Consider the following 26,427-nt stretch of genomic DNA (forward strand, 5'->3'; position numbering starts at 1 on the left):
GCAGCCAGTGCTTTATATGATTTTAGCACGATTGCCAAGTGAAAACATGGGGCAGTGGTGGAACTGTCCGCTGCAGTGTGTGAGAACGTGTTGGTGGCTAACATTGTCTACAAAGGCAGTTATACGGTGGTAACACAAGACTGGCCCATTTGCACTCAGTTTTATTATTGTTTTAAAATTCTCTGCAATGCACCTCCTTTTTGTCTACACCCAGGCCAGAATCCTCCACCACTGCCTGCTCTCCACCCTGGTTATACCACAGTTGCCTGATCCAAAGAAGTTGCCAAATTAGTGGAGTATAGATATTTTTTGAGCTGCATAAGGCCTCAGGAAAACAAAAGTGCACTGGGGTTTATGTAACTTCCCCAAGTCACACCATTTGTACATGGAAAGATGTGTAACTGAATAATTTTATCCTCTAGTAAGAACTGTGCTGGGACACGATTAATCCTGAGCTCTTCACAATCATCCAATGAGTTTTATAGCCTCTCAAGACTTTATACAACTCTAGCTATCATCTGTTAGAATAGACTTAAACATCATCAAGACCAACCTCATGGTATAGAGTAGAAAAATGAGAGCCAGAGAAATTAAGCATCTAATCTAAGTTAACTCAGTGCTTTTGTTTCGTTTTGTGTTGTGTTACTTTTTTTTTTTTTTGAAGTATAAGGAATAATTGTACTTATGTCTATAAAAGTGCACATAAATATAAAACTCCATGCTTCATACACTTTACAAATGGAATGCATCTAGTTTAGGAGACAGAACATTCTATCACCATATAAATCCCCTCACATTCCCTTATTCTCCCTACCCGCAAAGTTAACAGTATTCTAATAGCACAGATTAATTTAGCATGTTTTAAAAATTTATATAAAATGAACGTATAGAGAATGTGCCTTTCTTAGGTCTGTTTTTTTCAACATTAACTTTGTGAGATTTATCAATTTTGATTAGTATTAATATAAGTCATTCATTCTTGCTGCTTAGAGCAAATATATGAGTATCTGGTTTTTAATAATAAGAAGGACTATTTCTGTGGGAGAAACACCCTAGGGTGGCCCTCATGTTTACACCCCACATAGAACCCCAACTTCTGAGTGTAGTTGAGACTCATGACTTGCTTTAAACAAATAGAATATGGCAACGATGATGTGATATCATTCGCATGATAAGGCTACATTACATTGCAAAAGTGATAGAATATCCTCCCTGCAATTACATTAAAAGATCCATACACACACACACACACACACACACACACACACACACACACACACACACATATTTGCTTGCTTTTGCTGGCTTAAAAAAGCAAGTTGCAGCCATGCATGGTGGCTCAGGCTTGTAATCCCAGCACTTTGGGAGACTGAGGCAGGTGTATCACCTGAGGTCAGGAGTTTGAGACCAGCCTGACCAAATGGTGAAACCTCTTCTCTACTAAAAATACAAAAACTAGCCAGGTGTGGCGGCGGACACCTGTAATCCCAGCTACTCAGGAGGCTTCGACAGGAGAATCACTTGAACCCCGGAGGCGGAGGTTGCAGTGAGCTGAGATTGTGCCATTGCACTCCAGCCTGGGCAACAAGAGCAAATACTGTGTCTCAAAAAAAAAAGGTAAGCTACAAGGTCAATAGGGAGTGCCACAAGGAACTTTCGTGGTCTCTAGGAGGTGGGAGCAGAGCCTAGACGACAGCCCAGAAAGAAAACAGGAACCAAAACTACAAGGAACTGATTTCTCCCAACAACCTAACAGAGCTCGGGAACAGAACTTTTCCCAGGGGAGCCTCTGATGAGACCACATCCCAGCTGATACCTTGATTGTAGCCTGTGAGCCCCTGAATAGAGCACACAGACAAATGGTGCTTAGACTCTTGACCCAAGGGAACTGTGAGATAAGAAATGTTTGCTCTTCTAATCCAGTACATTTGTAGAAGTATTACTCAACAATAGAAAACTAATACAAGAACCCAGCTCCCTGGCTTCCTAGTATAGTGATTTTTATTCATTTATATTGCTAACAGTAAGACACGATCCCTATAAACACTTAAATATTCTTTATCCACAATCCATTCTCAGTAATGACCAATTTGGCAAACATAGATCTTGAAGAATATTAGTCCTGGTTTCATCATTTTAAGTTTATAGTGGCCCCTTACCTTTAAAACGTCATTTATTAATTGATTAGACACCAATGAGGAAATTAGTGGAAGAAGTTGAAGTTGAATATCGTGTCCCAGCACAGTTCTTGCTGGAGGATAAAAGCATTCAGTTGCACATCTTTCCATGTACAAATGGTGTGACTTGGGGAAGTTGCCTAAACCTCATTTCCTGGGAAGAATGATCTTAGAGGAGGAAAAGAAAAAAAAAAAGAAAGAAAGAAAAGAAAACTGGAGTTGTATATTTTCATGACGCTATTTTCAGCATGTATTTCCCATAGATGCATCTTAAGCACTTTGGAGCAATGCCAACCAGGGTGCAATGTAGTTGTAAGTCAATATCATTACAACATAGGCACTTAACAGGAAGACATGACTGATGCAATACACCTGCTAGCATGAGAAGAAAGCTCAGCGGCTCTGGGGAAATAAGTTTCCGATACCCGTTTCTATTCCTTTTCACTTTGTCCTTGATTTATTGCCTCTGTCGGGCTTCAGCATGACAAAGGCTTCAGCTTTCAGCACAAAATGATATTCCAGACTCCACTAAATATATTTGTAAGACAAGGGCAGCCAACAAAATTAAACTGCCGGCACAAAGACCGGCTGTTATTTAAAGCTGGAGAGAGATTACCGAGGATTATTACTTTATCAAAAAATATTTCAGCTACGAAATCAGTGCTTATTCCTCCAGTACCTTTGGCTGTGTGCTAATTTATCTCCCACCTTGAACGGATTTAGTCTTTCATTGCCAGTTTATTGAAAAGCCTGACAAATGTCGATGGCCTATGGTGCTGGACACCCAGGCTTACTTAGTTATTGCTACGGAGAGCTGGAAATCAGGACCGTCAGAGGGGAATTACGTGTGCTGTTTCTTTGATTTTCATTGTTGTGCTTTCATTTAAACTATCAGGCGCTTCATTGCTAATCTCATTTGTCTTTTCAGAGGCCCCACCTAAGGTGGGCAATTCAAACACCTAAAAACCAACAGTATTAGCATCACGGAGCTGATGACTTGGTCACATTTTTCCCCTATCTATTTTTTAATGCAATATTTTGCCTGTTTTAAATTGCCTCCCTTTTAAGGTATTTTTTTCTCAGACCCTGATTATACTTTGAGAAGAAAAATATCTATCAAAATTAGAAATAATAAGAAGAGCGCAACCCATTTTTATTATCTGCAACTTTTTGAAGTCTTACTCTCATTTTATTTCTATGCTTTTAAGCAAGGTTGTTAGCCAATGTAATTTCTTCTTTTTCCTTCTTCAGTGTGCTTTGGTGCACAACAAAGATATGCCAGTGAACTCTTTTAAAGATGAACCATGAGTATATGCTTGTAAAAAGGATCTTTTGCTTGAAAAAAAAAAAAAAAGCCCTATTTTTAAAAGAAGCTCTTAAGCAATTTCACTAAGAAAAGTTGTCCACAATGGTGGAGTATTTATCGCCTGTAGACACTGGGCTCCCACATTGTGCTAGGCCAGGAGTGCTGAGTCCTGGAATTCAGATCATAGCAGTGGATATAATTGAACGGTAATTGTGAAAATGTCTGTAATAGACTGATACAGAAAGCTCAGTTGAAGGGCACTTAATGGAGTCTTTGGGAGAGGACCAGGAAAGCTTTCCCAGGGAAAGTGACATTGAACCACAACTTGTAGAAATTAGAATTTCTAGCAAGGAGGGAATGGAGGCAGGAAAAAAAGAGGATTCAAGCAAAGGTAAGAAAATGTCCAAAGACCTAGAGGAAGGACAGAACATGATGCATTAATCGTCTGAGCATAATTTAACATAGATAGAGAGTATAGTGTAGTGTGAGAATCATAAAAAGAAAGGCAACTTCAGAGGATAGCAAGAGACTGGGATTGAGGAGAGTCTGGAGATGAGCCTGCAGGCAATGGGACACTATCAAAAAATAAGTGACATGAATATATTTGAATTTTTAAAAGATCACCCTGGTCAGAATGAAGAATGAATTAAAAGAATACAGGCCTAGAGGTTCGGAGAAGTATTTGAACTCCATGGCAGTAATCTAATTCCAAGATTAGAGTGGCCAGAACAAAGATAGCCAAAGTGGGAGTATGAAGAATTGAATAGATTTAAAGAGACTGTGGAAGCATGCAATATAAGTATATTCAGTAAAGTGTGGTGACTGATGGACTCCGGAGGGGTGAGAAAGAGGAAAAGAAGAGTGACACTTGTTTCTGACATGGACATTTGGGTGAATGTAGAACATTTATCTGAAAAAGGAAAAATTCAAGCAGAAGCAGATCTAGCTGAGGGGTTGGAGTGGTGGGGAGGGATTGAGGTAGAGCTTGAGTTCATTTTGCGAAGTGTTGAGTTTCAGAGGACTAGGGGACAACCAAGTAAAGTTGCCCGTGTAGGTAACTGGGACAATTCTTTTAAGGCCAAATAGACCTACCCAAGCTAGGCATATAGATTTGGGTTCATCAGCATACAGTAACCAGTTGAAGTCATGGGAATGGGACTGGGAATGGATGAGCTAGCTCAGTGACGGTATATCTTTCCTTCAAAAAAAGAAAAAACAAACAAACAAAAAAACAGAGCTGACACAAAAAAAGTCAACATTTAAAGGGTAGGCTCAGGACAAGGTATTCATCCAGAAGACTGAGAAGTGGCCAATAGAGCTCCAACGCTCTTGTAAGGGCATGTGTCAATGAAAAGTCTAACCCTGTAAAATATTTGAAGAGATTTATTCCAAGTGAAATATGAGTGATCATAGCTCATGACACAGCCCTCAGGAGACCCTGAGAACATGTGCCCAAGGTGATTGGGGGACAACTTGGTTTTATGCATTTTAGGGAGTTATGAGACATCAATCACATGCATTTAAGATAACCACTGGTTTGGTCCAGAAAGGCAAGACAACTCAAAGATGGGGCTTCCAGGTTATAGGTAGATCTACAATTTTTCAGATTGTTTGAAAGACTTAATATCAATAGAAAGAATGCCTGAGTTATGATAAGAGGTTGTGGAAACCAAAGTTTTGTCACGCAGATGAAGCCTCCAGGTGGCTGGATTTAGAAAGAATAGATTGTAAATATTTCTTATGAGATTTAAGGTCTGTGTTAGTGCCAAATGCTAGTTGGCTTTTCCTGAATTCCAAAAGTGGGGAGTGTATAATGAGGTATGCCCGACTGGCCCTTTCCTGTCATGGCATGAACCAGTCTTTGAAGTTAACTTTGGAGTGCCCTGCCGTAGGGAGGGATTCTACTCAGATGATCAATCGGGGGTGGGGGGGCTTCAAATTTTATTTTTGGTTTACATATGTGTGCTCTAGGTAGCTCATGAGATTAAGGCCTGAACCAGATCTGGCAATGAGGAGCTTCTTATTAGCCTTAGCATGAACTATTTAAATAAAATGTGCTTAACTCTTAAAAAAGGGGTAGAATCATTTGTTTTTTTAATATATATATAAATAATATAAATACATATATAATATATATATATATAAATATATGTGTGTGTGTATATATATATTTTTTGAGATGGAGTTTTGCTCTTGTTGCCCAGGCTGGAGTGCAGTGGCACAATCTCGACTCACTGTAAACTCTGCCTCCCGGGTTCAAGCAATTCTAGTGCCTCAGCCTCCTGAGTAGCTGGGATTACAAGTGCCCCACACCACACCCAGCTAATTTTTTGTAGTTTTAGTAGAGACAGGATTTTCCATGTTGGCCAGGCTGGTCTTGAACTTCTGATTTCAGGTGATCCACCCACCTCGGCCTCCCAAAGTGATGGGATTACAGGCATAAGCCACCGCGCCCCGCCTGTTTTCAGTTAAATTATTTCATCATGTATTGTTCCATTAATTCCTTCATTCACTTGTTGAAGAACTACATTAACTGAAAACATCAAAAGGGGGCATATGTGCAACTGTCCACATAGTCATCTCATGTGTCTTCAGCCAATATCCTTTAGATATTTATACATATTTATTGGTAGGGGAAAAAAAAACTAATTTTCTTTTAACAAAACTGTAAACCACTTTCTTTATAATCTAACAATAGATTTATTTGAAGCACTTAATTTTTTATCAACGTAATGCATTTATAAAGTCAAATAGTATAGAAAAACTGAACATAAGAAAGCAGCTGTTGCTCCACCCTCTCGCCTTCCTCTTCACATGCAGTTACTTTTAGTTCTATTACTCTTCTTGCTATTTTAACTGTATTTTACTAAATATGTTGTTATTTCTTGATTTATACATTTTAGATATAATCTTTTGCCCACCAACATTGAAAATGAGGAGCTGCCTTTCTGAGACCGAGTCACATAAGAGCTCCTCTCATGCTTTCTGTATACGTCTATCACCATTTTGGTGAGATTGGTTTTCAAAGTCCTTATTGTTTGTCTGATATATGCATGCAAGTGATAAAGCTGGTATTTGTTACTTGCATACTTTTTCTAGGATCCTCCTTCCAAATGCCCTGTTTTCTTATATCTCATTCTAGACCTATAGACTTGGTTTCCTCAACTTTAAAATTCTTAACCTTCTGGGCCAAATAATTCTTTGTCATGGGGGCTATCCTGGTTTTACAGATGTTTTGCAGCATCCCTGGCTCCTACTCACTGCATACTCGTAGTAGTCCCATCTTGACAATGAAAAATGTCTCTGTATAGTGCTAAATGTCCCCTGGGAGGGCAAAATCATGCCCAGCTGAGAACCATTGACCCAGACTGGTTTTTCTCTGTGACATCTGCATAGCTGCAATCCCGAAATACCTGTCCTGTCCTGTGGTGGTTTCTCTGTTTCCTGGGTCTCGTGTCTTTCTTTTTTATATACTTCTTTAATTGGGTGAACCACGTTGTAACAGGCAATCTTCACGATGACGTCGAATAATCCCTGCCTCCTGGTATTCACACCCTTGTGTAATTTTCTCCCAGGTTGGGCTAGGCATCCCTTCTCCATTTAAGGTTCTAAAAGACTTTGATTTCTGTTTTAACTGTCCTTGTGTGTCCTCCCTCTATACCCTTGCCCCCTGTCCTCCATTGTTTCTGGGGAAGCCAGATGACACGCTGTTTAAGCAGCTCTATTAAAAAACCAGCATATCAAGCACCTGAAATCTCCTGTCAACAGCCACACGAGGGAGCTTGGAAGCAGATTATCATGCTCTTTGCCCAGGACAACAGTTTGACCTCAGAGACACCAAGAGCTGGAATCATCCAGTTAAACCAGGCTGAGATTCCTGACCTCTCCCAGAACTATATATGGTGATCAAGGTGTGTTGCATTAAGATGCTAAGGTTGGTGGTAGTTTTTATGCAATATCAGATAATGATGCATATCAAGTAGAGTCCCAGGAAAGATATTTAGGAAGTCTTCAATAATGACATTACACATGACTGATAATTTGACTAAACATAGAATTCCAGTTTGCAAACCATTTCCGCTTAGAATTGTGATATTTTTCCACTATCTGCAAATGTCCAGTATTTTTCTTGAGGAGTTCCATGTTTGTCTGCCTCCTGATTCGCCTATCTTTAGGAGATTTAGGATGTTGCCTTTGCCTTGGGTATGCCGTTTTCTATGCACTGTGCTGGGTAAGAGAACAAACTTTTACATCAGTTTTATTCTATAAAATATTTTCAATATATATTTGCTAACACCTTCTCCACATTTATTCTCTCTTTCTGTAAATGCTATTAGATATTGGACGTTACATTTTGACCCTCTGATTTTCTTCTTTGTTTCTGATTGCCCACTTTTTTGCATTTTTATTCAACTTGCTAGATTTCTCAGGTTTTATCTTCCACCTTTCTAGATTTTTTAACAAATTTCTCTATCACATTTCCAAAAATTCTTTCTCATTGTTTGCCAGTTTTATTTTAAAGATCATGTTCCCAGCCGGGCACAGTGGCTTGCACCTATATTCCTAGACACGCAGGAGGCTGAGGCAGGAGGATCCCTTGAGTTCAGGAGTTTGAGGCTGCAGTGAGCTATGATTGCACCACCGCACTCCAGCCGGGGCAAGAGAGAGAGACTCTGTTGCTTAAAAAATAAATAAATAAATACCATATTATTGTTTTATGGGTTTATATATTACCCTACCTAGGTGAAGATATTATGTTGTTAATGTTTCTCGTGTCTCTTGCATCACCCCTGTTTCTCCATTACCTTTGTTTATTTGTGTGCTTTCATTGTCACCTTTCGTCTTGGAGGGCTGGCGAAAGTACTGAATAGCCTTGGTTATTTGTTCACACTTATGACTGAGGCACTACAAATTGGACTGAAGGTCCCAAGTGCAGAAGCTACACAGGTCAGTAGATGGGCTTTACTGTCTGGTGATCATATGGGTAAACTACTTTTTTCAATGAGGGGACATTTCTATAATTCTGGTTATCACACGTTTTTCATGGGGCTGTTCAGTTCTTCCATGGTCAAGGACTCTTATCTCCTGTATAGAGAGAAAAGGGTCTCACTATAAGAGCTCTGGGAACAGGACCAAAAAATAAGACTGGGGATCCCATAGCCCAGTGTGCAGACCGGACTTTATTTCCATATTTAGCCCAGTATCTTCACCTTGCCCTCAGCTTTGGACAGTCTTTCGTTCAACTTCTGTATGCTACAGAATAAGCCTGGGATGGAAGTGAAAAGGAACTTGCCTATTAGCCTGAGCAGGGAGACTGTTCAGCAAACACTGGGGCAGAGGCAGCCTTCACCATTCATCTGCTCTTCAATTTCCCACACTGAGTTCATGTTTTTCACTCATACTAAATTATCTTCTGTTGTCTTTGTCTTTTCAATTTCCTACTTCTAAAAATTAAAAATTATTTAATTGCTTTGTCTTTTTTTTTTTTTTTTTAAAGACCAAGTCTTGTTCTGTCACCCAGGCTGGAGTGCCATGGTGCAATCTTGGCTCACTGCAATCTCCACCTCCCTGGTTCAAGTGATTACTCTGCCTCAGCCTTCTGAGTAGCTGGGACTGCAGGCATGTGCCACCACGCCCAACTAATTCTTGTATTTTTAGTACAGACAGAGTTTCACCATGTTGGCCAGGCTGGTCTCGAACTCCTGACCTTGGCCTCCTGAAGTGCTGAGATTACAAGCATGAGCCACCATGCCCGGCCTGCTTTATGTCATTTTGAAGGAGTTTAAGAAGGGAGAGATAATAAATTTGCACATTCATTCTCCATTTTTAAATGAGAACATACATTTATTGCATGGAATTTTTCTGACCAAAACCAAAAAAACCTGGGGAGCCCTATTAATACTTTAAAATCACTTGTTCCAAGAAAGTAGCCCTCCCCTGTGTGCTGTTCCACTACAGCGTTTCAGTTGACAGTGGCTGTGGGATTTGGTTGGTGAGTCTCAGAGCTGGGGGCTCTTACTACATCCTGAAACTTGCATTACAGAAATTCACACCAATAAAGGCGTGGTATTTTTTTCTTGACTTGTTAGTACTGTGTGCTTCCTTGTGCATCAAAGTGCGATTTGCTAAATATCAGGAGATATGTGGCAAGTTCCTTCATTGGCATTGTGTTTCTAAATCTTTCAGTGGTGTTTTAGCACTCCTGATATATTACCCCATTATTATTTCTGGCTGGCCACTCTCTTGAATGAAGATCCACAAGCAAGGCATCATGGTGGTGGGGTGCACAGGAAGTGAATGTGGCATTCCTAGACAATAAAACCTAGATGGGGGCTCAAGCAAGAACCCCCCCAAAAATGGCAGGTTCCTTGAGAGAAGTACACACAGTACCATGAAAGGTCAGAGAACAGAGCAGAAGAGTTTACAAGTTAAAAAGTAAATATAATGGGCTTTGATTTCCAGCCCCACTGATCCCTTGCTGTGTGTGTCTTCTTGGACAAGTCATTTAACCTTTCTAGGCCAAAATTTCCTTGTCTGTAAAACAGGGAAATACTAGTACTGACTCCATAGTCATTGTGTGAGAATGAGATGAATTAATGTATGCAGACTATGAAAATTATGCCTTGGCACCTACTCAGCACTTGACAGGTATTAGCTGCTAGGAAACATTTTCTAGCTGGAAGATCAAAGACGGTGGTATATGCCTGGTGTTAGGAATTTGAACTGGATTCTTAAGGCTGGAAACTATCCCCCAACCTATCTTTCCACTGCAGCTTTAGAACAGGGCATCTGACTGCCAGAGCCCTCATTTCTTAACATCGAGAGGTCAAGCTACTTATTAAAGTGGAGACATATCTTCAATAACTTTGAATTAGGAGAAATAATGATAATTCAAGGCCTCCTTGCTGGACAAAAGGTAATTAACTGCACAGAGAACCGAATAACCCTGAGCTCGGGCCTTTCATTGAATTTGTTTCACATCTCAAGATGTAAGTATTTACAGGTCAAGTGCTCTAAGAAGAGTAAAAACATGTCTTTTCTCTGAGAAAAGCTTTCTTCACACTGACTCCAACTATTTTCTTAATCCTTAAACCTCTAATTAGAGTTCCAGTCCAAAAGCTAAACATTCAATCTCCCATTTTCTCTATCCTTGGCTTACAAAAAAAAAAAGTAAAATAAAGGTAGTTTAGTAACCAGCCTGTTCTTTGGTCTGTTTTGTAACAACTCTTCTTTGTATTTTTGCCACACCTTTCAAGTGAGTTTCTCCAAGCCTTTTACAGACAGGATCTCATTAATGCCCCACCACACTGCTGGGAGACCCTTGACCAACACGATTATCCCACATTTACAGATGAAGAACTAAGGCACTTTGTGTACTCCTTTTTTCTTTCTACAAACAATGAAGCATCATAAGGGCAAATAATAATTATTCTGATTCTCACAGTACAGCTGTAAGCAATCAGCCTTGCTGAAAAAACAAACAGTTGTTCAATTCTTGGAAAATTTCTGAAGAGTTGTTTAAACTCGGAAAGTACCAAGTGAGAAGACCTAGAGGCCCTGAGAACGTAGAGCCACAGAATGCCAGCTCTGCAGAGACCCACTCCCCAAGCAACCCTGCCTCCCACACATACATCACAGGTGGCAGGACAGAATCTCAAAAAGAATGTGATTAAGAACTCAATTAATGCAATGGATATTCAGGCCTATTTATACTAGAAGATTTTTGAAATGCACCAGGACGAGCTACTCCCTCTTCCCGATACAGCCCCATTGTCATCCTATAATATCTTCTCATGGATTCTACAGGGCATTTCCCCTCTCACTATATATGTAACTTCTCCTCCTACTAGATTCAAAATACATTACATAAATCCAAGAATCATGAGAGGGGAACTACGTGCTAAGTTACTCTGCCTCACACTGATGTTACAAAGAGGAAATTGTATATTAATCTTAACCCAAAGAATCTTTCTGAAGCCAACTACACCATATTTAGCTTTCTACCATGAACACATAGAACAGCATCTAGCACATGGTAGGTATTATAGAATAAATGTTTGTGTCTCCACAAGATTCATATGTTGAAGACTAATTCTAGTGTGGCTGTATTTGGAAAGGAGGCCTCTAAGGAAGTAATTCAGGGTAAATGAGGTCATAAGGGTGGGGCTCTGATCCTACAGGATTAGTGTCTTTGTAAGAAGAGACACCAGCAAAGCCCTTCTGTCTCTCTCTCCCTTTCTCCTCATGCACGAGGGAAGACCATGTGAGCACACAGGAAAAGGTGGCCAACACAGAGGCAGGGTCCTCACCAGATGCCAACACTGCCAGTACCTTGAACTTGGACTTCCAGTCTCCAGAACCATTAGAAAACAAATTGTTGTTGCTTATGTCATTCCGTCTGTGGTATTTTGTTTTGGCAGCCCTGGCAAACTGAGACAGTAGGTATTAAACAGATGTTTGTAGAGTTGATTGTATTTTGACATTTTTGTTGGCTTTATTTCCATACTAGCTCTTTGCTGAGGGTCTTAGAGGACTGACTTGGAAGCTGCCATTGTCTCTATTTTGATTTTCTTTGATGCTGGCACATGCTGCCCAGCTAGCTCCACAGCCAAAGTTGTTGGGGTTGAGGTGGGGAATTTCCTTGTGTTTGACTATGTTGCCCCAGGTGTATTGTGCAAGGACTAGCCCCGCAGTGAGCAGAAATCTTTGTTAGTTCTACACATAACTCTGTTTCCTAATTATCATAGCTCTCTCTCTCTATACACACACACACACATACACACACATCTCTCTTTATTTTAGAAACATCAGAGAAGTTCCCTAAAGGTCTGTGTCGGGGGGCATTTGAGAAAGTCATTCTTAAAAAGGTTTTGTTTTCATGCTTGTATATATTAAAATCTCTTTCCTATGCCTGGAAATAGCTGGTATTCAAGAGGACACCCTGTACCTTATCTTTGTCCTTCTTCAGGGTAATGTCCCATCCAGGCCCAAGTGTTCTGCCTCTAGGCACTGCACATTTTCATTTCCTCTTTGTATTAAATTTTAACCCCAAATGCCCTAAATCCAATGTGCTCTGATAACCCCAGGATGCAGATCATTCATATTATTACTTATACCAATAAGGAAAAAAGTGTGTTTTATGGTTTACAGTCTGCACAGCATAGTTACTTGCATCATCTCATTTGACCTTTGTCCACTCAGTTGGCTACAACAAAATGTCATAGACTGAGTGAGTGACTCAGACAACACAATTTTCTCAAACTTCTGAAAGTTGGGAAATACAAACACAAGTGCTGGCTGACTTGGTCCCTGTTGAGGGCTCTCCTCCTGGCTTGTAGATGGCTGCCTTCTCAGTGTCCTCACATGGCATTCAAAGAGAGAGCGGGAGACAGAGTTCTCTAGTGTCTCCTGCTTTAAGGACACTAATCCTGTCAGATTAGGGCTCCAATCTCATAATTTCATTTAGCCTAATTACCCTCTTACTCCAAATACAGCTACACTGAGGGTCAGGGCTTCAACACATGGATTTTGGGAAGGGGGTGGTTCACAACTCAGTTCATAGCAATCTTCTTGGAACTTAGGAGCATACCACAAAATCAAGCATAAACAACAACAAAGAGAAGAGAAAAAAAGATGACCCAGATCCGGTATTACTCAGCATGCCACTGTTTCTCCAGTCAGGCCCAACCTTAGCACCCTAATCTAACCCTGTGATAATGGAAGCGCGCGTTGTCTGCCCTTATCATCCATTGACCTTCACTAGGAGAAAGTAACGAGGAGGACTCTTTATCGCCCTCTAGAGATCACACTGTATCATAATCGCATGACAGTGAAATGGATGATGAAAGTACAAGAGATTGTTGGAAAGCCCAGAAACGTAGGGAAAGAAACAACTAAAACAAAGTCTGGGAGATAGCAAAAGACTATTGGGAATTTTAAATTCAAACCCAGCAAAGTGTTGCTTGACACAAGCCCAGAGACTGAAGTGGTCAGGGCTTAGTAAGGCTGTCAAAATAATCCTTCCAAGGCTTGCTTTTCCCCTTCTGTTTATCAGGATTCTTGTTGCTCTGAGGAAATCAAGCATATGCTGGTGTTAGGGAGGGGCTATCTGGAGGCAGCATTACACTTTGAAGGGCTTCCATAGATAGCAGCAATGGCAGGGGTGTTCTAAGGTCGACTCAGCCCTGGCTAGCCACTGCAGAGTTTTGTGCTTTGAAAATGCTCCCTCCCTGGCTTCCTTCTTATTCTTGCCTCCCTTGGATAGTGTGTTCAAAATATAAAGTGTCACAGTTCATCATTATTCCCTCCAAGGTGTGTGCAATCACAAATGCAGACAGTGCATCTTATGAATGCATATGCTTTAAAAAAAAAGATTGATAAAAAGAAATCCTGAAGCAAAGTCAGGCAAACCATTTGGTGCTGGAGGGCAGTTGCACAGCCGCCCCAGCAGGTGACCTGGGAACCTTATTTGGATTGTGTACCCGAAGAATTTCACCATGGATGGATGGCCCTAGAGTTAGTGCATATTCTGAATTTGACGTTGCATTTCTATCAACAAAGAAGATGATGGAAGAATAGAAACAGAAATTGATCATGACGCATATGTAGATTTCAACTGCCATGTGAATAAAAAGGAGAAAATGAGGAAAAATCAAATAAATATCTGTATTTCTGTGAAAAATATAATGTCTGCTGGAGAACACTAATTTATCTTTCATGACCAACTGAAGCATCACCCTCTCTAGGAAGCCTTTTCTGACCTTCTCTCCCAGAGATAATTGATCATCTTTAACTCACTCTACCTAGAACAGAGTTCTACCTAGCATCTATGACATTCGGTTGTTTTTATTTATGTTTCTGTCCCATAACTAGATTTCTTTCTTTTTTTTTTGTTTTTTTGTTTTTTTGTTTTTGAGATGGAGTCTTGCTCTGTCGCCCAGGCTGGAGTGCAGTGGTGTGATCTCGGCTCACTGCAAGCTACGCCTCCCGGGTTCACCCCATTCTCCTGCCTCAGCCTCCCGAGTAGCTGGGACTACAGGCGCCCGCCACCTCGCCTGGCTAGTTTTTTGTATTTTTAGTACAGACGGGGTTTCACCGTGTTAGCCAGGATGGTCTCGACTCCTGACCTCGTGATCTGCCTGCCTGGGCCTCCCAAAGTGCTGGGATTACAGGCGTGAGTCATCGCGCCCGGCCAACTAGATTTCTTAAAGCTAGGGAAGGGTCCTTTCTGTCTGTCTTTGTCTCTCCAGTACATGAGCTAGTATGTGCCACTTGGTAGGTGTTCCATGGATATTTTCTGAGTTGCAAATTTGAAAGAAAAATCCCCACTACTGTGGAGAAGGCAAAACCATCACACAATACAATTCTGTGAAGGTCCTGTGTATCTTTAGAATGAGCTCATCTCCCTTTCTGGACCCCTTTCCTCTCTTCAAGACCCCTTCTCCTCCAACTGTCCAGACTCAAGAGAAGTTGTCTGTGGCCAAAGCCCCAGCTTATGGAACTAAAACCGCCTTCTCTTTCCTAACAACTCTGACCTCAAAATGTCTCTCTTTCTGCCTCTGTTCTTCCATTACAGAATTTAAAATTATTCCTTTTTATTTAGGAAGAAGTACCTGTTTTCCTTTGAAAACACAGCAGCAGTTTAACCTGAATGAGTCTCTAGTTGGAGAAATTTCAAGAATAATGATAAAGGGCAAAGAAGAATTCCAACCCTGGAAAATCAAACCCCTGCCAGGGAGAGACTTATAACCATGGCTTTGAATCACATTGACCTTCTTTCCTCTGGCCTGTTCAACTATATTAAATGAATTTGCAAGCCGAGAATTGTGTGCAGTGTTTATGCAACTCATCCACCTTACTCCACCTGCTGACTTCTTAACCCAAGAGTGCTGAAATTAGAGCCATTGTGCAAACCTGGAGGCGGATACTCGATTTTTTTTTGGAGAAAGCAAAATGGGCTCCCTATAAGAGTGGCCCTCTCATCATAATTTCCACCAGATTCCCAAGGCTATCTTCAGTCACAAAGGCTAAGACAACTGGACTAACAGAAGACTCTTAACTCTTCTCAGGGAGGTTTGAATCAATGTTATCATAAAAGTTCTCACAGATAATAAATAACCTTCCCCTGTAAACCCCGTGGTTTTCCGATTTTTTCACAATCTCTAATAATCTTTAACTCTCAATAGTATTTTCGCAGGTATAGGTTTTCATGACAGTGTATCAAAATAACATTAAAATATTCCCAGTTCTTTATCATGCAATGCCCACCCCCATGATTCTCTGGTAATTAGGTCAATGGCCTAATGGAACAAACATACTGGGAACAAGCTGTAAGAATATTGATTCTTTATTGCTCAAAGCAACATTTCAAAGTCTGCAAATGAAGCCTTAACAGAAAGAAATATTAATGTAAGACTACACAAGAAGGGAATAAAGAATCACAAAATCTAAGACTTGGGAAGAAACTCAGATGTTATTATTTTTTTCCTGTCGTCCACTCCTGCGATAGTTATTATGGTTTCTCCAACAAATAGTCATGCATTTTCATTTGAGGACCTTCAACGGCAAAGAATTCACTACCACCGAAGGTATTTTGTTCTACTGTTATGATCCCTGAATTTCTAGAAGATTCATCTTAAAATTTAGTCAAAATCTCCCTTCTAGTTAGACTGCTTTAGAAATCTGGGTAACACGATTGCCTCCTCTATCTAGATTGCCTTTCAAAAAGTTAAAGGCAGATTTTTTAGTCTGTCATTCCTTATCGCCTTTAGACAGCACTTAGTCCTGCTTTTCTTTGCTTATCTTCACAGTTCCTGATACTGTGCAGTTTGACTAGTAATTACCCAGAGAGTTAATGAAAAAATGAATGATTGAGCACATATCTTAGTTGTATCTCTGCAGTATAAGGAGATGGCAAAAGATGCCCAGGATTCTAAACAGGGCATCTTTCCCACAACCTACTGCTGTGGGTTCCCTGGAGCAAGGTGTGGTGGGGGTGTTCTGAGCTGGAGTGGGGAAGGGGGACACTCTATTAATAACAATGTCCTGGACATCCATCTCCCATGAGTTAGCCTGAGCTAACTAAAATATATAAAACCTAAAATATATAAAACCAACCTGTACCCTGACTACTTTGGGCACACACTCTCAGGACCTCCTGAGGACTGTGTCACAGACCATGGTCACTCATATTTGGCTCAGGACTCATACCTGAACTTTCACACATGCCCTGAGACCTAAGCTTAAACAATCATACAAACAAGGCACAAGTACCTTCTTGACTCCTGCATGTAGCCAGGATTTTAAAACGTGCAGATGCCTGTGGGATCAGGCAGCTTTTAATAGAGTAAGACTTCAGGATGTAAGAAGATAGGGGCAGGGAAGAATTCAAGAATGCTTTCTCAATTAAATAGATTCACATTATTTGAAACACTGTGCATTTTAAAAACACTCTTTGTTTAGCCCTGGTGGTTAAGAATACAGATTATGCCACCAGACTGAAGAAGGGAGGGTGAATCCAGCTCTGCTTCTTACTTGCTGTGAGATTTTGAAGTGCCTCAGTTTCTACAACAACAAATCAATCAAGCAGGGTTGTGATGAGAAGTAAATGTTGTGTGGATTAATTAACATAGTGCTCAGTACAGAGTTATATGTGTGTGTGCAATTTGATACAATTATATTCATTACGCACTGTCTGTCTTTATGGCAGCTGTATGTCCCTAGGCATGGCCTGACAGGTACAATTGTGCCTATGGAACTATACCCAAAAGATGTTTTGGAAAAAATCTTGCATTGGTTGTAACCAACCATCTTACTATGGTCCAATGACATCATTAGAAGATGATATTATTTAGAATGAAGGCTGCTGGCTAACTATTGGGAATCCTGGATTCTGGTCCACACTGTGCCATATATTACCTCGTTGGTATGTCCACCTGCTGAACTTCTCCATGCCTCAGTGTCCTCCATCAGCTTTATCACCCTCACAAAGCCCTGATGGGCAGAGTCTAAGATCTGCTGTGTTGACAGAATGGTCCTAATCATAATCACACAAAGGGCTATTGATAAACAGATCTAATTACCCAGGGTTTACCCATCTCTCTTGTGGGTTCTTGAATTCCAGATGGGCTTGGAATGAACATTGTCATCCTAGTCTCTATTTCTCTCTATTTTCCTTCCCTTCTATTTTTCTCTTAGAAAGAAGGACACTTGTTACATCATGTGGTCCATCGTCATTATTATTTCACTTCAGGCCTGATTCAGCATTTGATCATTTCTTTATGCCCACACATTATTCATGGCTTTTGATGTTGTAAATAGCTGGAAAGCAAGATGAATTAAAGCGGAATAAACCCAAGAAAAAACAAAGCAAGATAATCATTGAGAGTTTTCTCCTAAGGCCTGGAGAGGACTCTGTGTACGGGACACACTCCAGGCTTCCTTTCTGCTAAGTCCCACCACTGTCTGTGCAGAAACTCAGTGGCACAGCTTGGGCAGAATCTGCCAAGCCCGAGCCCCATCTCATGACAACAGCAGATGACAAGGGGAAGGAAGTTGTATTCTTGATCACAGTACAGTGTTTTTTGAGATCATACTATTGTATGTTCTACCCCATAAGGTTTTCATCTAATAGCATTCCTGCCATGACTGTATCGAGAATAGTCATCCTTGCAGAGTGGAATTAAGCAGGATCAGAAGAAAATCTTAACTCATAGTAGCCATCCTAACTGCTGTCATTCACCATTCCTTGCATGAAGTGTATTCCATCTTGCTTATCACTCTCAACTTCTCATCTTTCATTTTGTCCAAATTCTTTTCAAAATCTGATTCTCACCTACTACTTAAATTAATAATGGGCAATTTAGGTGCTAGAACCTATTAGATACCATGCAAATTGAAAAATGATCTCTTCCTCAGATACGATGATATTGAGCTTATCACTAGTTTTGAAGCTTAAATAATAAATAAAATTTTTTTAAAATTAATCGTTTATTTAGCATTAGGAAAAAAATGCCTTGTATTTTTGTGAATTTTGTATCAAGTTGGAGTAATTATTAAAAAGAGAGGAAGTGATAACATTTTGATTTATAAAACAATAGTATTATAGTTTTGTCAAATAAAATGCCCCAAATCTTTCTGTTTCAAAATAACAAATGCCACAGTTTGTCATTATCTTTAAAAAAAAAGCCTGAAAAAAAGAAATCTGATTCTCAGAAGCAAGCCAGCTATTCCCCAAGGTTATGACTTATATACTAACTACTTCTCTGTAAGACCTGGACAATCGCCTTCTATTAATACAGCCTGCAACTATGCTCGTTGTTTTAACAGTCCTCAGTAAAAAAGACTGCAGCATAGATGACAAAATATATGTGGCAAGTGTCCTTCTGAAATTCAGATATGCTTATGATCTTCTCCTTTGTACTTAATGGATTCCAGCACAGAATAAATAATAAAGAATCACTGCGATCCAGCTGAGGCGAATTAAAGTCAATGCATTTGAGACTTCAGCAGTGAATTGACACTGGCCCTGAATACCAATTGCAACTCATGAAGGTAAAGTATAATCAAGGATTTGGCTGGAAGTCTGGAAATAAGCTTCCCAGGTGGGACCAACTTGAGGTTGAAATTATGCATAGTTCTGGAGGGCACACACTGTCCCTCCAGCCTAGGCTGAGACTCCACTGAGCATCATGCCATCACACTCACCATTCTTGCAGAGCAGAACAGCCAGGAAGTCCTGAGAAGAAGAATTGACAAAGAGCAAAAGACTGGGTGTCTGGGCTGTCACAAAGCTAAAAGCGATGTTTTCCTTGGATGGAGCTGAATCTGTGTAAATAGCTGAGGATGACAGGCTTATATTCTTGGTCACAGGATATGGTTCTTGAAACATGTAAGTAACCGACGTGCCAGCCTCAAAAACAGCAGAAACCTCTGTAAAATATAAGAGGGAAGAGCACACATTGAAATATTTAGGTCCATTGCTCATGCTAGCCATAACTGCTTTCTCTTGTTTCCTATGCACTGGGCACTGTGTGAGGAGTATTACATGCATCAGACAACATGTTCCCCACAATAATTTTGAAGTGGCGGAAGTCACTATCTTTATTTACAAATGAAAAACTTAACGCTCTCATAGGTAACAAACCTTGAACAGGGTTGCAGAACCAGAAAAGAAAGCTCAGGTGTGCCTCCTGTGGTTTAATTCCAGCTCTACATACATCTGCAAAATAATGACCATGTGCCAGGCTAATTTCCTGAGAAGCAAAGATAACATGTCCCTGCTTCCAGCATAGTGCATGGAGAAATACACTGGAACCATCTTACTCCCAAAACTGAGAACTTGGCAGTTTTAGTTTGTGTTCTTCTTCTGGTATCTCAGGGACATTGTGGATGGTCTCTCAATACGGAGCAAGACATTCGGGTGAACAGCAGTAATTCTCTATGATGTTGGGTAAAGCGTGAAGAACAATGAAAACAGCGAAGAATAAATTTATGGAAAAAGTAGAAAAGGCATAGGTATCCAATGCTTAAACTCACTTTTTTAGATGTGTAGGCATTGGTACTCAGTTCCAAAATATAGCCAAGACTTGGGTAAATAGGCTTTCCTATGGGAAACAATCCCTCTAGCATAACACACTGAATGGAGATCTGCCACCACCAGGAAGAAATATCAGATCTAGAAACTGATAAAATTCATTTAGCGGGATCTGTAAATCACCCAACCTCCTTGAAGAATGCTCTAGCACACCAACTGTTACCATGTTAGTGCAGTGGAACTAGCACTGAGCTAGTCAGCACTGGATATGGAGTCTCATTTGATTTCATCCCGACCATGTGGTCCCAGGCAAGATAATGAACTCTATGGAGAATGTTTTCTTATCTGGTGAATGGGAATCATAACACCTACCTCATCAGTATTTCTCTGATGTATGCGAGCTGATGTATGTAAAGCACTTAAGAGAGTTGCCCAGTACAGTTTGAATTTACGGAGTGTTAGAAGAGAATTTAACCTGAAGCCACCCCAATAGACTCTATACAATATATTCATTTATTAACTGCTCATCTATCCAAATGCTGAGATGCTCTCCTTAGATCAAGGCTGCTCTTGAGTTCACTTTACATTTTATCTCTATACAGTAACAGAGTGTGTGGGGAAGGCTCTTTCACAGGGCAGCACAGCTTAGATCAGGCAGCAAACCTCTGCCATAAAAACTGCACAGTAAACATGAACCCATATTGGCATGATTAATTTCCTTTTGTCCTAAATGGCATATGGAATGTTCTGAATTCCCCATGAAAGTCTCTGATTGAGTTGGTGGCACCTAGAATATAATGATACCTGGCTTTTGCTTCTTAATTCTATTGCAAATGTGTTCCACCTTGTGAAAATTCTATAACAGTCTGTTACAGTGCCAAAAAATTAAAGTTGCATATTTATGCATATTGCCTAGCAGATTGGGAATACTAGTTCGTTTATACTAAAGGTTCAGTGAAAGCATTTTGCATTTATCATACAGGTTACAACCTTGGTACTCCTGATTATAAAAATACGCAGCAGACATCTGTGACAGTGAGAATTCTGGTTATCATCAGCTTGATTCAAGAATTTTCCTTGAGTAAATTTTCTCAGGGATATTTGGTCTGCATTTTGAGCAATGGCCTCTTAGTTAACAAAATAAAGGACTCTAATTTGATATTTGTGTGTCTGCTTAAAAGGAAGTAAAATTCAGAGCATTCTGTTAGGAATAACATAAATACAGATATAGGCATATACAGGATATTACTTTTTTCTTTATACTTAAGACAATAAATTAACAATGAAAAGCATTTTGTAATTAGGGATGTCAGACCAAATTTCTGTTGTCACTCTTCCTCCAGCCCCAGTTCTAATTATTTTTAATGTTTAAATATTGTCTGTTTTATCATAAAGCTAAATTCAGCAATACACCTGGACTCTATTATTCTTTCAGTTTCTTATACTTTATAATCTAAGAGTATAAGCTTTTGATCAGATGAATTGAGTTAGCTGAACATTTAAAACCACTGGCCAAAAAGGATAAAGACACTTAACTTGAAAGTGGTTTCAAATGACCATGATGCTTCTCCAAGGCCACAGAGCCACTATCAACAACACCCCTTGAGCACCCACTTGGTGGAAGAACCTATGCTAACTAGGTTCTGAGGTGGTAAGACACACATTTTTAAAAAACTAACATCTAGAGAGGGTGTGGTGGCTCATGCCTGTAATCCCAGCACACTGGAAGGCTGTGGTTGGATCACCTGAGGTCAGGAGTTCGAGGCCAGCATGACCAACATGGCAAAACCCCGTCTCTACTAAAAATACAAAAATTATCTGGGTGTGGTGGCAGGCTCTTGTAATCCCAGCTACTGGGCAGGCCAAGACAGGAGAATCGCTTGAACCCAAGAGGCGGAGATTGCAGTGAGCCGAGATTGCGCCACTGCACTCCACCCAGGGTGACAGAGAGAGACTCTGTCAAACAAAACAAAACAAAACAACAAACCAAACCAAACCAAAACAAAACAAAAATACCAGTGGACAAATGGAAATTAACCTTGGGCTTGATGTGTTAATGACAGAGACAATGTTTTCCAGAGCTGGATGTCTCTGAGAGAAGAGCCTCCTGAGGCCTGCAAGGGGATCTCCATATCGACAGGGCATTGATGGGTAACATGAACTAGGAGGAGCTGGAAATGGAATGGTACTGGAGGGTGCGTCTCTGAGCTTCCATGGGGCCTGTAGACTTGGAGATAGAACCTAAATCTACCCATGTCCTGCAATCACAGAATCCCACTCGACCTCAGGTTACTCAAATATAAATCAGGATGAATTCAGTGTTGGTGGGTGAAAGGATTGGAAGAAAGTATGTAAAAGCACAGCACATAGTAGGAACTCAATGAACAGTAGCTGGTTTTAATAATAGTAGTATATTGGCCGGGCGCGGTGGCTCAAGCCTGTAATCCCAGCACTTTGGGAGGCCGAGACGGGCGGATCACGAGGTCAGGAGATCGAGACCATCCTGGTTAATACGGTGAAACCCCGTCTCTACTAAAAAGTACAAAAAACTAGCCGGGCGAGGTGGTGGGCGCCTGTAGTCCCAGCTACTTGGGAGGCTGAGGCAGGAGAATGGCGTGAACCCGGGAGGTGGAGCTTGCAGTGAGCTGAGATCCGGCCACTGCACTCCAGCCTGGGCGACAGAGCGAGACTCCGTCTCAAAAAAAAAAAAAAAAAAAAAAAAATAATAGTAGTATAATTCGATTTGGAATTAGAACAAACAGAAAGACCAGTCCTGGCTAATGAATAGTCTAGAAATTACCCAGAAATTATCCAAGCTGTAATTAATTTAGATAAAATCAAACAAACTAAATAAAAATAAAACAATCGGAAATTTGAATACTGAGAAATTATTTCAAAAATTATTATAATTTTCTTATGATAATGATCCTGTGGCTATGTGTTTATCATGAGTGCTTATCTTTTAGCAATACATGATGTAATATTTATAGATGAAGTAGTATTATATCTGGGATTTTCTTCAAAATAATAAAGGGGGAGGATAGGAGGTGAGTGTATCGATGAAATAAAAATGATCATGTGTTTGTAACTGCTGAAGTTAGATAAACAGTGAATGGGAGTTTTTAAATTCTTCCCTGTCCTACAGCATACATTTGCCATTTTTCCATAATAAAAAGTAAATAAATGGTATAAGTTGAAAGGAATATAAGTATTAAATGATTTCTGAACAGATTTTTGGCAATATGTAAAGAGTACCCAAATGTACATACTTTTGTTTTTTCACTGAAATTCTGTTATTAAGAAAATAATCAATATATGTGTTTATCATAGCATTAGTTACATACAAAATTTTAGATAATGAAAAATTTCAATCAATAAGAAGAGCCAGTATTTAGTGAGACTTTACATGCCGTGGGCATGTGCTTTGTGGGGTGTTCATCGAATGTTAAACACGACTCCCTGTGAAAGAGTTCTGCACTTTCCACAACTCATAGATGAGGAAACCAAGGAATCTTGACGTTAAAGTACACAACCAGTGTCACATAACGTGGACTGTAGACGAACCAGAACCTGAACTTGGGCAGGGGTGGTGCCAGAGCTCCATGATTTCTCTGTGAGTGGTAATGCTCTGGTAAAAGGATGGATAAGAAAAGGCAGTAACACCAGATGGAACATATTGCAGTCATTAAGACGAATGTTGGTCAGCAGAGCAAGATGGCCGAATAGGAACAGCTCCAGTCTCCAACTCCCAGCCCGAGCGACACAGAAGACCGGTGATTTCTGCATTTTCAACTGAGGTACTGGGTTCATCTCACTGGGGAGTGCCGGACGATCGGTGCTGGTCAGCTGCTGCAGCCCGACCAGCGAGAGCTGAAGCAGGGCGAGGCATCGCCTCACCTGGGATGCGCAAGGGGGAAGGGAATCCCTTTTCCTAGCCAGGGGAACTGAGACACACAACACCTGGAAAATCGGGTAACTCCCACCCCAATATTGCGCTTTAAGCAAACAGGCACACCAGGAGATCATATCCCACACCTGGCCGGGAGGGTCCCACGCCCACGGAGCCTCCCTCATTGCTAGCACAGCAGTCTGTGATCTACCGGCAAGGCAGCAGCGAGGCTGGGGGAGGGGCGCCCGCCATTGCTGAGGCTTAAGTAGGTAAACAAAGCTGCTGGGAAGCTCCAACTGGGTGGCGCTCACAGCAGCTCAAGGAAACCTGCCAGTCTCTGTAGACTCCACCTCTGGGGACAGCGCACAGCTACACAACAACAACAACAACAACAACAACAACAACAACAAAAAAGCAGCAGAAACCTCTGCAGACGCAAACGACTCTGTCTGACAGCTTTGAAGAGAGCAGTGGATCTCCCAACACGGAGGTTGAGATCTGAGAAGGGACAGACTGCCTGCTCAAGTGGGTCCCTGACCCCTGAGTAGCCTAACTGGGAGACATCCCCCACTAGGGGCAGTCTGACACCCCACACCTCACAGGGTGGAGTACACCCCTGAGAGGAAGCTTCCAAAGCAAGAATCAGACAGGTACACTCGCTGTTCAGAAATATTCTATCTTCTGCAGCCTCTGCTGCTGATACCCAGGCAAACAGGGTCTGGAGTGGACCTCAAGCAATCTCCAACAGACCTACAGCTGAGGGTCCTGACTGTTAGAAGGAAAACTATCAAACAGGAAGGACACCTACACCAAAACCCCATCAGTACGTCACCATCATCAAAGACCAGAGGCAGATAAAACCACAAAGATGGGGAAAAAGCAGGGCAGAAAAGCTGGAAATTCAAAAAATAAGAGCACATCTCCCCCGGCAAAGGAGCGCAGCTCATCGCCAGCAACGGATCAAAGCTGGACGGAGAATGACTTTGACGAGATGAGAGAAGAAGGCTTCAGTCCATCAAATCTCTCAGAGCTAAAGGAGGAATTACGTACCCAGCGCAAAGAAACTAAAAATCTTGAAAAAAAAGTGGAAGAATTGATGGCTAGAGTAATTAATGCAGAGAAGGTCATAAACGAAATGAAAGAGATGAAAACCATGACACGAGAAATACGTGACAAATGCACAAGCTTCAGTAACCGACTCGATCAACTGGAAGAAAGAGTATCAGCGATTGAGGATCAAATGAATGAAATGAAGCGAGAAGAGAAACCAAAAGAAAAAAGAAGAAAAAGAAATGAACAAAGCCTGCAAGAAGTATGGGATTATGTAAAAAGACCAAATCTACGTCTGATTGGGGTGCCTGAAAGTGAGGGAGAAAATGGAACCAAGTTGGAAAACACTCTTCAGGATATCATCCAGGAGAACTTCCCCAACCTAGTAGGGCAGGCCAACATTCAAATCCAGGAAATACAGAGAACGCCACAAAGATACTCCTCGAGAAGAGCAACTCCAAGACACATAATTGCCAGATTGACCAAAGTTGAAATGAAGGAAAAAATCTTAAGGGCAGCCAGAGAGAAAGGTCGGGTTACCCACAAAGGGAAGCCCATCAGACTCACAGCAGATCTCTCGGCAGAAACTCTCCAAGCCAGAAGAGAGTGGGGGCCAATATTCAACATTCTTAAAGAAAAGAATTTTAAACCCAGAATTTCATATCCAGCCAAACTAAGTTTCATAAGTGAAGGAGAAATAAAATCCTTTACAGATAAGCAAATGCTTAGAGATTTTGTCACCACTAGGCCTGCCTTACAAGAGACCCTGAAGGAAGCACTCAACATGGAAAGGAACAACCGGTACCAGCCATTGCAAAAACATGCCAAAATGTAAAGACCATCGAGGCTAGGAAGAAACTGCATCAACTAACGAGCAAAATAACCAGTTAATATCATAATGGCAGGATCAAGTTCACACATAACAATCTTAACCTTAAATGTAAATGGACTAAATGCTCCAATTAAAAGACACAGACTGGCAAACTGGATAAAGAGTCAAGACCCATCAGTCTGCTGTATTCAGGAGACCCATCTCACACGCAGAGACATACATAGGCTCAAAATAAAGGGATGGAGGAAGATTTACCAAGCAAATGGAGAACAAAAAAAAGCAGGGGTTGCAATCCTAGTCTCTGATAAAACAGACTTTAAACCATCAAAGATCAAAAGAGACAAAGAAGGCCATTACATGATGGTAAAGGGATCAATTCAACAGGAAGAGCTAACTATCCTAAATATATATGCACCCAATACAGGAGCACCCAGATTCATAAAGCAAGTCCTTAGAGACTTACAAAGAGACTTAGACTCCCATACAATAATAATGGGAGACTTCAACACTCCACTGTCAACATTAGACAGATCAACAAGACAGAAAGTTAACAAGGATATCCAGGAATTGAACTCATCTCTGCAGCAAGCAGACCTAATAGACATCTATAGAACTCTCCACCCCAAATCGACAGAATAT

General features: G+C 40.8%; 1 protein-coding gene across 1 annotated transcript in view; it reads right to left on the reverse strand.

Moving 5' to 3' along the window:
* The window catches only part of CNTNAP5 (contactin associated protein like 5), a 683,524-nt gene that overhangs the window by 102,769 nt on the left and 554,328 nt on the right, over positions 1-26,427 (reverse strand). The window contains exon 18 of the mRNA XM_025405058.1: positions 19,189-19,413. Within this exon, the coding sequence (XP_025260843.1) occupies positions 19,189-19,413 (225 nt within the window). The remainder of the gene's footprint in view (positions 1-19,188; positions 19,414-26,427) is intronic.

The sequence above is a fragment of the Theropithecus gelada genome, chromosome 12 (genome assembly GCF_003255815.1).
Source record: "Theropithecus gelada isolate Dixy chromosome 12, Tgel_1.0, whole genome shotgun sequence".
NCBI lineage: Eukaryota > Metazoa > Chordata > Mammalia > Primates > Cercopithecidae > Theropithecus > Theropithecus gelada.